Below are 12,642 nucleotides of genomic sequence, written 5' to 3' on the forward strand. Positions count from 1 at the left end.
AGGATATTAACCCCACTACTTTGCCAAAACACAGCCCCCACACCACTAGAGGGATATCTTCAACCTCCAACTTACTATCCTGAGGACAAGGCCGAGTATAGCCCACAAAAGATCTCCGCCACAGCACACCAAGGGGGGGGGGGGGGGGCAAACCAGAACAGAAGATCACGTCAGTGACTCAACCCACTCAAGTGACGCACCCCTCCTAGGGACGCGCATGAAAGAGCACCAGTAAGCCAGTGACTCAGCCCTGTAATAGGGTTAGAGGCAGAGAATCCCAGTGAGATAGGGGAACCGCCAGGCAAAGACAGCAAGGGCGGTTCGCGTTGCAGTGCTTCCGTTCACCTTGCACAACCCCTGGGCTAATCTCTCTCTTCTCTCTCTCTCCTCTCTTCTCTCTCTCTCTCTCTCTCTCGCCTCCTTCTCTCTCTCTCTTTTCTCTCTCCCTCCTTCTCTCTCTCTCTCTCCTCTCCCCTTCTCTCTCTCTCTCTCTCCTCTTCTCTCTCTTTCTCTCTCTCTCCCTTCTCTCTCTCTCTCGTCCCTTCTCTCTCTCTCTCTCCCTTCTCTCTCTCTCGCTATCTCTCTCTCTTGCTCTCTCCCCCTCTCTCTCTTCCTTTCCTCTCTCTCTCTCTCTCCTCTCTCTCGCTCTCTCCCTTCTCTCTCTCTCGTCCTCTCTCTTCTCTCTCTCCCTTCTCTCTCTCTCTCTCTCTCTCCCCTTCTCTCTCTCTCTCTCTTCCCTCTTCTCTCTCTCTCCTCTCTCTCCCTTTTCTCTCTCTCTCCCTTCTCTCTCTCCTTCTCTCTCTCTTCCCCTTCTCTCTCTTTCTTTTGCTGCCCCCCCTCTCTCTCTCCCTGTCATTCTCTGTAGGAGACGTTTTGATGACCATACAGTTGATACACTGTTGAGTCTCTCCACTCAACACGTGCAGTCACAGCCCTTTCTCCCTGCACAAGATGGAAAGCATTGAGGGACATTATTGTGCTCTTGGCCAACTATTTAGCACACTTTTAAAGAGAATGGCTGTAATGTATTTAGGCTTCATTCAGTGGCCGTGGCCTCCCCTCCGCCATCGCCCCTCCTCCCCATCTACTCCTCCTGTTCCTCCCCATCTACTCCCTCCTGTTCCTCCCATCTACTCTCTCGTTCCTCGCCCATCTACTCCTCCTGTTCCTCCCTCCTCTCTCCTCTAACCTCCACTCCTCTTCCTCCCCCTCCCCATCTACTCCTCCCTTTCTCCCCTCCCCATCTACTTCTAAGATCATTTTAGCACTGCCCTAAAAAACCCGATTCAAATTCGACACAAACCTTCAAATAGGTATGTAATGACACAATTACATAAACTCTTTATAGTGTTTATTTACATTTTAGGAGCGAATAGAGTGATAAGTCTGGACAGATCGAGTGAAAAAAAGCGATTTTTCCCACACAGACATCTCTTCCTTCTCACTATCACGCATTACTTTCGCTTCCCACCCGTCATTTTTACAAAAGACCCACTCATTGCTTCTTGAATCATGCAGAAACGGCAGCGTGGGTCATGTAATTTGATTCTGTTGGAAAGGGAGAAATTGTGCTTTACAATCGTATTTACATTACCAGTTGATTGCGAAGAATTACGTTTTTGGGGCGCTAAAATAAGGTCAATTGTACGACCAAAGGCATGTACAAAATGAGTGAGTTACGTTAGCTAGCTAACGCAGACATCTTACCTGTATAACATCATGGTGCATGATGCGTTCTCCCCTGTCAGGGAATGCCATGGCCACAGTTGCCCTAATTTGAAGATTAATACAGATACAGGTATTTCCACTCTTTTGCTATCAATATCTAATACCACTGATTCTCAAAAGCTGATTCTCCAGGAAAGTGAGAGCCACCACTACGCAGCCCACTACACAATACATAAAAGAAAAAGCTGCATTCGACAGACTGACGACTTCTATGGCAGACCAATCCTCTTCTCCTCTCTTCGCATGTCCAGGCCCACTCATTATCTCAGTCAATCATGGCTGTGGAAGTTGCTAACCTTTTCTGTGGCTTAAACCCTCCTGCTGTTGTTCCCCAGTGAATTGACGATTTACAAAGTTCTCTCTGAAAAATGTTAGTTCATTTAAATCTGATTGTCAATAAGGCCATGACTTTGTCCACACAGGCATCGAAACACGTGATTGACATGTTTGAAAATGCACGAGCTGTCTGGTCAAACTACTGCACACAGCTCGATACCCATGCATACCCACAAACACGCCACCAAGAGGGTCTCTTCACAGTCCCAAGTCCAGGAACAGACTATGGGAGGCACACAGTGCCTACATAGAGCCATGACTACATGAACTCTATTCCACATCAAGTAACTGACCAAGCAGTAAATTTAGATTGAACAAAAACCCTGATAAAAGCCACCTATGAAACAGCGGACTGTGACAACCACACATACACATGGATTTAGACTGTAGATATTGTGGTAGTGGTGGAAGAGGCCTGAGGGCACACAGTGTGTGTGAAATCTGTGAATGTATTGGAATTTTTTAAAAATGTATGAACTGCCTTAATTTGCTGGACCCCAGCAAGAGTAGCTTCTGCTTTTGGCAGCAGCTAATGGCGGATCCATAATAAAACAAATACAAATACACAAAAAACATTTGGATGTATGTTCACTAAATTTTGCGGTGTTTATTTAAACTTTTGTACCCTGTGGTGTTCCCGCGTCAAAATGACCGCGTCATTAGAATTGAATGGGGTGAGACTACAATTTAGTGTATAAAATTAGTCCAGCACAATGCCCCATCATCAGATGACACACTTCCTCTCCCAGACCCCAAACGCATGTGTGTTGAGCACACAACACACACCTCACTCACCTTCGTGGCTTCCATGGCAAATCCCACGGACCGTTCCCAATAGAATCTTCCCCCACAAACCATACCTGTTGGCATTCTCACAAACAATCGCAACATTTTTCAATAATTATATAGAACTTTTCTCGCAAGCTCTGTGTATATAAAGCTTTTTTGAGGCCATTGCTCACAAATTCCATTCTGTGCAGCACAATGACCAAAACAATATTACTGTATGTGAGGCTCTTGTTCATATCGTTGATCATGACACGTGTGAGGAGGGAATGAGTCCTTGTTAAACTTGGGACACAAATTAGTCTGTGATAAATAGCCACACTATGTTTCATCTGAGTATTTGTTATAGTCAAAACCGCGTAACATTATGCTTTTTCTTCCTCAAAAAACTAGTTGTATGAGCCTACAGGCCCATAAATAGCCAAAGATAAGTACCCAAACTTTTAAATGTTCACAAGAACTTAAGCTGTTAAAAAAGATTTAACAAAACAGGTTTACATGATAATATATGTATTATCATGTAATATGTTATATGTATATTAATGTATTATGGATTTTTAATTCAGTGGTATAATGGGGTGGTCATTTGAACTGGGAAGGACAGAAGAAGCAACATAAAACGAACACAAACAGGAGGTTAACAACAAGTTTTCGTTAACTTTAACAATTGTCATTCGTATTTAACAGGATGCATACAAGTTTGTTATTAAGCACATGAAAGTTCACATGTTCAAGAAGACATTTTATTTACATTCAAACGGCTCTACTTTGATCAATGACTTACCGTATACGGCAGCTTTCCTGAATCGCCGGTCAATTATCTATGCTAAAACAGCTCAAATAAGCAAGAAGAAACGGAAAGTACATCATTACTTTAAGACATGAAGGTCTTTTCAATATGAAAATTTCAAGAACTTTGAAAGTTTCTTCAAGTGCAGTTGCAAAAACCATCAAGCGCTATATGAACTGCTCTCAGAGACCGCCACAGAATGGAAGACCCCAGAGTCTACCTCTGCTGCAGAGATAACTTCCATCAGATGCTACCATCCTCAGAAATGCAACCCAAATAAATGTTTCACAGAGTTCAAGTAACAGACACATCTCAACATCAACTGTCAGGAGGAGACTGTAGTCGAATTCGCTGGCAAATAAACCACTACTAAAGGACACCAATATTAAGGAGAAGAGACTTGCTTGGGCCAAGAAACACGAGCAAATGGACATTAGACCTGGAAATCTGTCCTTTGGTCCAAATTCGAGATTTTTTGGTTCCCAACCGCGCGTTGTCTTTGTGAACGTTGGTGTGGCTGTGAACGGCATGATCTCCGCATTGTGATTTCCCTCTGAGACACCATACACCATCCCAATCTTGTTTGGCTTATTGGCACTTTATCATTTTTTTCAAAAGGACCAATGACCCAACACACCTCCAGGCTGTGTAACGGCTATTTTACCAAGGAAAGTGATGGAGTGCATCAGATGACCTGCGCCACAATCCCCTGACCTACCCAAATGAGATGGTTTGGGATGAGTTGCGGACCGCAAGTGAAGGGAAAGCAGCAACCAAGTGCTCATCATATGTGGAACTCCTTCAAAGGACGTTGGAAAAACATTCCAGGTGAAGCCTGGACCATTGAAAATACATGTTGTCAACTGCATTGGCAAAACGTTCCATGTCCTCCAGACTACCTGAAGGCCTTAATTAATTGACGTATTTATAATGCTGTTAATTGACTGCTATGGTTTCTCTCCCTCTTGTCACGCCCTGACCGTAGAGAATCCTATTATTTCTCTATTTTTGTTAGTCAGGTTGTGACTCGGTGGGCAAGTCTATGATTTCTATTTCTTTGTTTTGGCGGAGTTGGTCCCAATCAGAGCAGCTGTCTATCGTGTCTCTGATTGGGATCATATATAAGTTTTCATTTTCCGTTTTGGGTTTTGTGGATCTGTTTTCGGTGTCATGTCTGTACCTGACAGAAACGTGCACTTTCGTTTCACTTTGTTATTTTTGTTTGAGTGTTTTTTTGAAAATAAAAAATCATGAACACTTCCACGCTGCGCTTTTGGTCCACTCTTCCTTCTAATAACGAGAGCCGTAACACCCTCATTCACTATCTATATTTGCTGCCAGACCGGGCCCAAACCACAAAATGTAACTTTTTAATACAATAATACAATTATCCAGGGTAATCATTACCCTGTCAATAGTCGTCCTGGCTAATTGAAAGATAGAATAAATTAGCTAGATTACAGCAATTAATCCTCCTGTTGGCCTTCTGGAGCATGTTAGTTCACAAAAGCTTTGACTTTTGCAAATGAAGAAATACTATTTAGCCTATTAATAAAGAAATTAGGCTGCACGCTTATACTCCACTGAATCTGTACGTCATTAAATTTTTGGCCAAATTGTGTCTCCTTTCTTTATTTTGTCGGAACAGAGGCTAATGTCCAGAGTCAATTCACGTAGGCTTGCATCCATTGTTTCATCTCTCTCTGTCTCTTCATTAGAACAACCAGTCAGAGCCTCAGCTCTCTGCCCAGCCTGCGTTCTCTTCATTAGAACAACCAGTCAGAGCCTCAGCTCTCTGCCCAGCCTGCGTTCTCTTCATTAGAACAACCAGTCAGAGCCTCAGCTCTCTGCCCTGCCTGCGTCCTCTTCATTAGAACAACCAGTCAGAGCCTCAGCTCTCTGCCCTGCCTGCGTCCTCTTCATTAGAACAACCAGTCAGAGCCTCAGCTCTCTGCCCTGCCTGCGTCCTCTTCATTAGAACAACCAGTCAGAGCCTCAGCTCTCTGCCCAGCCTGCGTCCTCTTCATTAGAACAACCAGTCAGAGCCTCAGCTCTCTGCCCAGCCTGCGTTCTCTTCATTAGAACAACCAGTCAGAGCCTCAGCTCTCTGCCCCGCCTGCGTTCTCTTCATTAGAACAACCAGTCAGAGCCTCAGCTCTCTGCCCGGCCCAGCTGTATCCTGTTGACCTGAGTCGAGGGCGCTTCATTAAAACAACCAGTGCTTTTTTAATAAACAACTAATTAGCTGTAGGCACAACGCAGTTCTACAGAGATGACAGTCAATGAACGTAATGTCTCCTATGGTTTAATTACTGTGTATTTCCGGTCATTATCAGATTAAACAGCCAGAACAACACTGAACCTCTGTTAGAGATTAAACAGTCAGAACACTGAACCTCTGTTAGAGATTAAACAGTCAGAACAACACGAAGCCTCGTTAGAGATTAAACAGTCCAGAACACTGAACCTCTGTTAGGATTAAACAGTCAGAACACTGAACCTCTGTTAGAGATTAAACCAGTCAGAACCTGAACCTCTGTTAGAGATTAAAACAGAACACTGAACTCTGTTTAGAGATTAACAGTCAGATACACTGAACTCTGTTAGAGATTTAAACAGTCAGAACACTGAACCTCTGTTAGAGATTAAACAGTCAGAACACCTGACCTCTGTTAGAGATTAAACAGTCAGAACACTGACCTCTGTTAGAGATTAAACACAGAACACTGAACCTCTGTAGAGATTAAACAGTCAGAACACTGAACCTCGTTAGAGATTAAACAGTCAGACACTGAACTCTGTTAGAGAATTTAAACAGTCAGAACACTGAACCTGTGTTAGAGATTAAAAGTCGAACACTGAACCTCTGTTAGAGAATTAAACAGCAGAACAACTGAACCTCTGTTAGAGATTAAACATCAAACAGAACCTCTCTCCTCCCTCTGTGGTGTGTGTGTGTGAGAGAGAGAGACAGGCTTCTCCCTTAACTGGAAAATATTGAGCTGAGTCACACAGACTCCTCCTTTAGCTGGAAACAGTAACACCCAGAGACATGACTCTGATGACATGACAAGACAAATCCCTGCCCAGGAGAAATCATTCTGAATGGGACACAGTGAAGTACATGTTCTGTAGCTTACACTTTCCATTGTACGCATACCATTTCTTTCCCTCAACACATCTCCATTCATTTACGTTATGTACTTTAAATATTCATCCTCCACTATTTGTTTTGTTTTCTACTGGCAGAATAGATAGTGGAATGAAATAGCCCAGTTAAACCAGGAAGTTGTCTCTCTCTCTCTCGGAAGGCAGGAAGCAGCGTGGGCTGGCCAGTCTCTCTGTGTCACCGCCTGCGTCACATGCCAGAGGGGGTTCTCCAGTGACGATAAGGCTGCGTAGCGGAGCAGTCTGCCACAGACAAGGGGAAGAAAGACCGTGGCTGGTACGGACGGTGCTGTCTGGCTACAATAGAGACAAAAGCGAGCGGTCTGTTCGAGCATAAAGCGCAACGGTGTCTCTTGGATTATACATCGTTACTCTAATGGTGATCTGATACCTGGGTTATTGGTGAGTAGCGACGCTGTTGGTTATTTAATACCGTTCTGGGTCATTTACGTTGTAAAAGCTTCGGGGTGGAGACATATAAATAGTTTGGATYTTCTATGTTCTATGTTCTATGTCACCATAGTAGAAACGGCAGTGGCGCTAATCATTTTCCTCACGATATGTTGGTTACATTGTTGCAGACCCAGACATTATAGACAAAACTGTTGTATTTAAATGTTGACGGTAGGGTATATAATGAACTGGTTCATTTAGTTGACGGTCGCTATTTGTATAAATCTGACGTTTCTTCTCAYCAGAGTTGGTCTATTACTACTTTTGTTATGTTGTAAGCAAGTTTTTGTCGYTGTTTTGGCTTTTAATAAACCAAGTGATTGTAACGTGTTGCGTGCAGCACCGGTGAGGACAATACATTGGATATTGTTTTCTGCTGAATATGACTAGATTTCATCAACTAGGCTGAGGATTTTATAATGACATGCCAATGTCCATGCACATGCTAGGCTATTATATGGCTATTATAGGCTAGTTGATTTAGGTGATGTTGTAGTTTTAATTCTGGGTTTCCTACAGTGTGTTGAATACATGTATTCAGTAGTTCGCCTCCAGTGGTGCCGAGCGTCTCTGTAAAGCCCAAATCAAAGGTGTTCACGGCTGGAATTAAAAATACAAGGTAGTGAAACGTACTTCTCCCCGCGTCAACGCCATCAAAAGCGTCAATTTATCCGCTCACTTTATTAAGCCAATCAATGCTGGTAAAGTGAGCAAATAAATAGCCAGAAAATAGTCTGTCTGGCATTATGACGGGTAGTTACGTGTGTATTRAGTGTACCGTTTAGCTGCCAGTGCCAATAATACATGTCATATTTCAAATCTTATTTCAAAACATGAACTTGATGCCTGCCTTTGTTGAATTGGAGACCTGGCCTGTAGTCTGGGCCGGATACAGCCGAGGAACTCCCTAGAATGAATGAGACGGATTCTTTCTAAACTCTTATTAGCTCCAACTCTCCTCACATTCTTCAGCCAACAGAGCAGGAGGCAGGTACAGTGGCTCCTGTCGGACAACATAACAGATACAACGGTATTGTAGAATCTCATGAGGATTACATTGGAGGACGCTGTGTATGTGAATTGAACTCTCTACTGTCGCTCGGCAAGTTTTGACCCCCGTTGACGGCGTCTTTCCGCTGTGATTTCGGGTTAACCGGAGCGACTCCTGAAGGCAGCCACTACGGCGTCAGCTGTCCTCTCACAGTTGATGGAAGTGTTGTCATAGAAATGATTATTCATCACACGGAGGAATGATCGGGTCAACATGGGGAAGCTGACCACGGATAATCAGACGTGACATAATGATTGACTGCCATATCAGAAATGAGTCTGCTCTATTCAAATGAAATGGCCCATGTGTGTTGATTGCATTGTTATTGAAATAGGCATTGATTCTGTATTGGGCTATTTGATCYTACATGATTGATTGGTTGATTGACGTATCAGACCATTAATCAGGGGCATTCATATGCCACTTGGCGCAAAGGAATCCCTTTCATTGTCCAATCTCTGTCTGATTAGCTGAAAATCACCTACAGCTCGTTAGTTAATAACTAACTAGAAGATTGGTTATTCTGCGTTGGAGCAACACCATGTTTAGAAGACAAACAAATCATGCGTTTTTATGTTGTCTGGAAAGCCTTGGCTATTTTCAATGCATGTTTTTGGATAGTAATATTTCGATGAGTGGAATGTATCACTGTATTTTGCTCAGCAGTTGTTGTGGTGTGTGTAGTCGGCTATAGCCTAGTCGTCTCCAGTCGTCTCGTCATGGAGCGGTTCTCTAGCAGCTCAATGATCCTTTGTTTACAGCCAGACCGCGGCATGGAGTCTGAGCTTCTATTCCACCGGGGAAACTTTCTTTTGAATGATATTTTGTTTGTCATGTCCTCATGATTATTATTTGTATTAATCTTGTCAGTTGGCCTTTTCATTGTGACTAAGGCAGTTCCTCTTTTGGTATTTTACTGAGCATCTAAAACGGAATTATTGATTTAATCATAATGGTTAACCTCTACAGGATCATAATGGTTAAACTCTACGGGATTGGTGTCCCCTGGCGGCTAATGTGATTAGCATGAGTTTGTAACAAAAAAATGTCCCAGGACATAGAAATATCTGATGTGGGAAGAAAGATGAACAAGAATTTAAGCTAACTGCCCTGTCCAATTTACAGTGAAAGAATACCATGCTATTGTTTGAGGAGAGTGCACAGTTATGGACTTGAACATGTATTAATAAACCAATTAGGCACATTTGGGCAGTCTTTATACAACATTTTGAACAGATATGCAATGGTTCTTTGGATCAGTCTAAAACTTTGCACATACACTGCTGCCACCCAGTGGCCAAAATCTAAATTGCGCCTGGGCTGGAATAATACATTATGGCCTTTGTCTTGCATTTCAAAGATGACTGTACAAAAAACAAATGTTTTTTTTCCTCTTTATTTTCTTCTACCAGATCTAATGTGTTATATTCTCTTACATTCTTTTCACATCTACACAAACTAAAAAGTGTTTTATTTCAAATGGTATCAAGAATATGCATATTCTTGCTTCAGGTCCTGAGCTACAGATTTGGGTCATTTTAGGCAGAAATGTGGGGAAAAAGGGTCTGATCCTTCAGATTAATAACCATGCAGCATAATTACAGTTCAGGGATAAATATATTTTACATTTTATTTTAATTTATTTTAATTGTGATAATCAACAAGTATCATATTTTCTCAGACAGCTTGTGTTTTGAATGTGGCTTGCTATGAAATGAAACGTGTTCCGTATGTTGAAACGTATTCTCTAATTCACACGTTGCATTAGAGGACATATGATATTTTGGCAGCTCTTCCACAGTGGGAGTCATCCTCGTTTCCTTTCTTACCTAGGCTGTGTCCCAACTGGTGCCCTTTGTAGTACCCTACCCCATAGTGGCCCTTACCCCATAGTGGCCCTTACATGTCCAGATCTTCCTAATGAACTAACCTATAGCGGTCGGGGGTGCTGCAGGAACCAGGAAATCCGAGACAGACACGGAGACAGTATATAGATTATTTTAAATAGCCACTTCCTGTGCACTGCGGCACATGTTTCACAACCACAGGAAACTGTTTAACTGACAGACACAGCTCCTCAGCTGGGAGAGAGACAGCCTGTCTGTCTCCTGTGAATGTTGTTGGTCCCGGCTTTGTCTCCGGACAGGCAGACAGGGGGGAGTGGGGTGGGATTGTGGGGTGGGGCGTGCTGTCCCTCTGTGTGAGAGGAGGGTGGTGTCTGACCGTCTGACCACACACAGAGCAGACTCCTGTCTCCAGGGAGTTAATAAGAGTTGATGAACAGAAGCTGGTGTCTGGTTTATTATCCCTACCACAGCAGATAGCAGAACTAAGGCGTGAGAACTAACAGTCTTTCTCTTCTTCTTCGTTTCCTCGTCCCTGGGCTGAGTTCGGCTTCTGGAAATGTTTCAGACACTCAATTAAAAATCAAATCCTACCGATTTGATATGCATCTGCAGTTGTTATCTCAGTGTATAAATATTATCATTGACTTTAAATAGACGTGTGGTGAAACAGCTTAGAGCAGCGGCAGGAGTCATCAGACATCAGTGAAGCGGTGACATATAAAGTGTTTGACTGGAAACCTCTTGCAGGCATTCTTGGCTCCATTGTGCTACACAGGTCTAGGGCTTGTCTATTGGACAGAGTTCTCAAGTGTCCTGTAGACTGCACTACGCTACCTTGTCCTGTAGACTGCACCACGCTACCCTGCCTGTTCTCGCTCTCTCCCCCTCTCTCTCTCCCTCCTCTCCCCTCTCTCTCTCCCTCCTCTCTCTCTCTCTCCTCCCCCCTCTCTCTCGCTCTCTCCCTCCTCCCCCCTATCTCTCTCCCTCCTCTCCCCTCTCTCTCTCCCTCCTCTCTCTCTCCCTCCTCCCCCCTCTCTCTCCCTCTCCCCTCTCTCTCCCCTCTCTCCCTTGCTACCTTCAGAAACTACACCTCCAGAACGTGCTCAGTTCAGACTCCGAGGTGTCGGCCTCCTGACCTTTGAGTTTTGTCTTCATGTTGTCACATTGAACACTCCTTCTAAATGTCTCATACCTCATCATCCCTGCTAGTGACTCAGGCCCTTTTATGTAGTAGTTGTTGCAGTGCTGACGACGTGTAATCCAGCCAGATAACAGTCATGGAGGTGGGGGCCAAGTGGCTATGCATGGAGGTAGGGGTAAAGTGACTATGTATAGATAACAAACAGAGTAGCAGCAGTGTACAGTGGGGTGGCCATTTTATTAATTGTTCAGCAGTCTCATGGCTTGGGGGTAGAGGCTGTTAAAAGGAGCCTTTTGGTCCTAGACTTGGCGCTCCGGTACCGCTTGCCGTGCGGTAGCAGAGAGAACAGTCTATAACTGGGGTTGCTGGAGTCTCTGACAATTTTATGGTCTTTCCTCTGACACCGCCTATTATATAGGTCCTGGATGGCAGGAAGCTTGGCCCCAGTTATTTACTGGGCCGTTCGCAGTGCCCTCTGTAGCGCCTCTATAGCACGAGGCGTGTTCTGCTGGGCCACACAGAACACACAAATAGCTTGTACTCAGAGCAGAGACCATTGTACATTTCACTCAGACATCTATGGTTGTAGCAAGGCCAGCCTTTTAGGCCTATGCTCTGATTTCAGAGCATAAGCCCATGAGCACCACCAGGGGTTATTCTATTAGCCTAWGGATATTAGTCATAGTATGATAATCAGATGATATGATGATAGTTTGTGTTTAACGTGAGCGTAGTAATAATACTATTGACCCGTCGGTAATCATCACCGTGATCACGTCTGCTGAAATCACAACCCACTGCAGTTGTGACATGTTGATTTAGCCAATTATGCTAATTGAAAAACATTCTAATATGTTAACCCCTCCCCCTCTCCCTGTGTTCCTCAGATCAGCTCCATGCTAGCTAGCACCATGCTAATAACCCTGTCTCCTCTCCCTGTGTTTCTCAGATCAGTCTCTCTCCCCTCCCTCTCTCTCCCTCCTCTCTCTTCCTCTCCTCCCTCCTCTCTCTCTCTTCCCTCCTTCCTTCCAGTAAGTCCATCCTGAAGAAGGCTAAGTCTGAGCAGGGTGGGCGGGGCAACGTGACCTTCGACATGCTGACAGTGTTTCCTGTTCCCGCGGTGCCAGGGTTCAGCAGCGTGCCCAGTAGAGGGGGCTGTTCCCTGGGCATGATGCAGGCCACAGCGCCCTCCGCAGGTACACCCTGGATGAGTACGCTGTGGAGCAACGTATCCCCGTGGGAGAAACTCTCAACCGCCTCCGAGAGGAGAAACTGGATGCTCTCAAACAGAAGGTCAGTCCTGGGACATGTATGTATTGAGGCCTTGACTTGAGTAAGGGAT

At 44.2% G+C, this 12,642-nt stretch overlaps 1 protein-coding gene across 1 annotated transcript in view; it reads left to right on the forward strand.

The window, feature by feature from the left end:
* Window positions 1-11,436: 11,436 nt before the first annotated feature.
* The window catches only part of LOC112077826 (cysteine/serine-rich nuclear protein 1), a 7,815-nt gene continuing 6,609 nt past the window's right edge, over window positions 11,437-12,642 (forward strand). Inside the window, 3 exon segments of the mRNA XM_070441846.1 lie at window positions 11,437-11,469; window positions 12,250-12,475; window positions 12,478-12,593. Coding sequence (XP_070297947.1) covers window positions 11,437-11,469; window positions 12,250-12,475; window positions 12,478-12,593 — 375 coding nt within the window.

Source organism: Salvelinus sp. IW2-2015, unplaced genomic scaffold (genome assembly GCF_002910315.2).
Source record: "Salvelinus sp. IW2-2015 unplaced genomic scaffold, ASM291031v2 Un_scaffold4946, whole genome shotgun sequence".
Lineage (NCBI taxonomy): Eukaryota > Metazoa > Chordata > Actinopteri > Salmoniformes > Salmonidae > Salvelinus > Salvelinus sp. IW2-2015.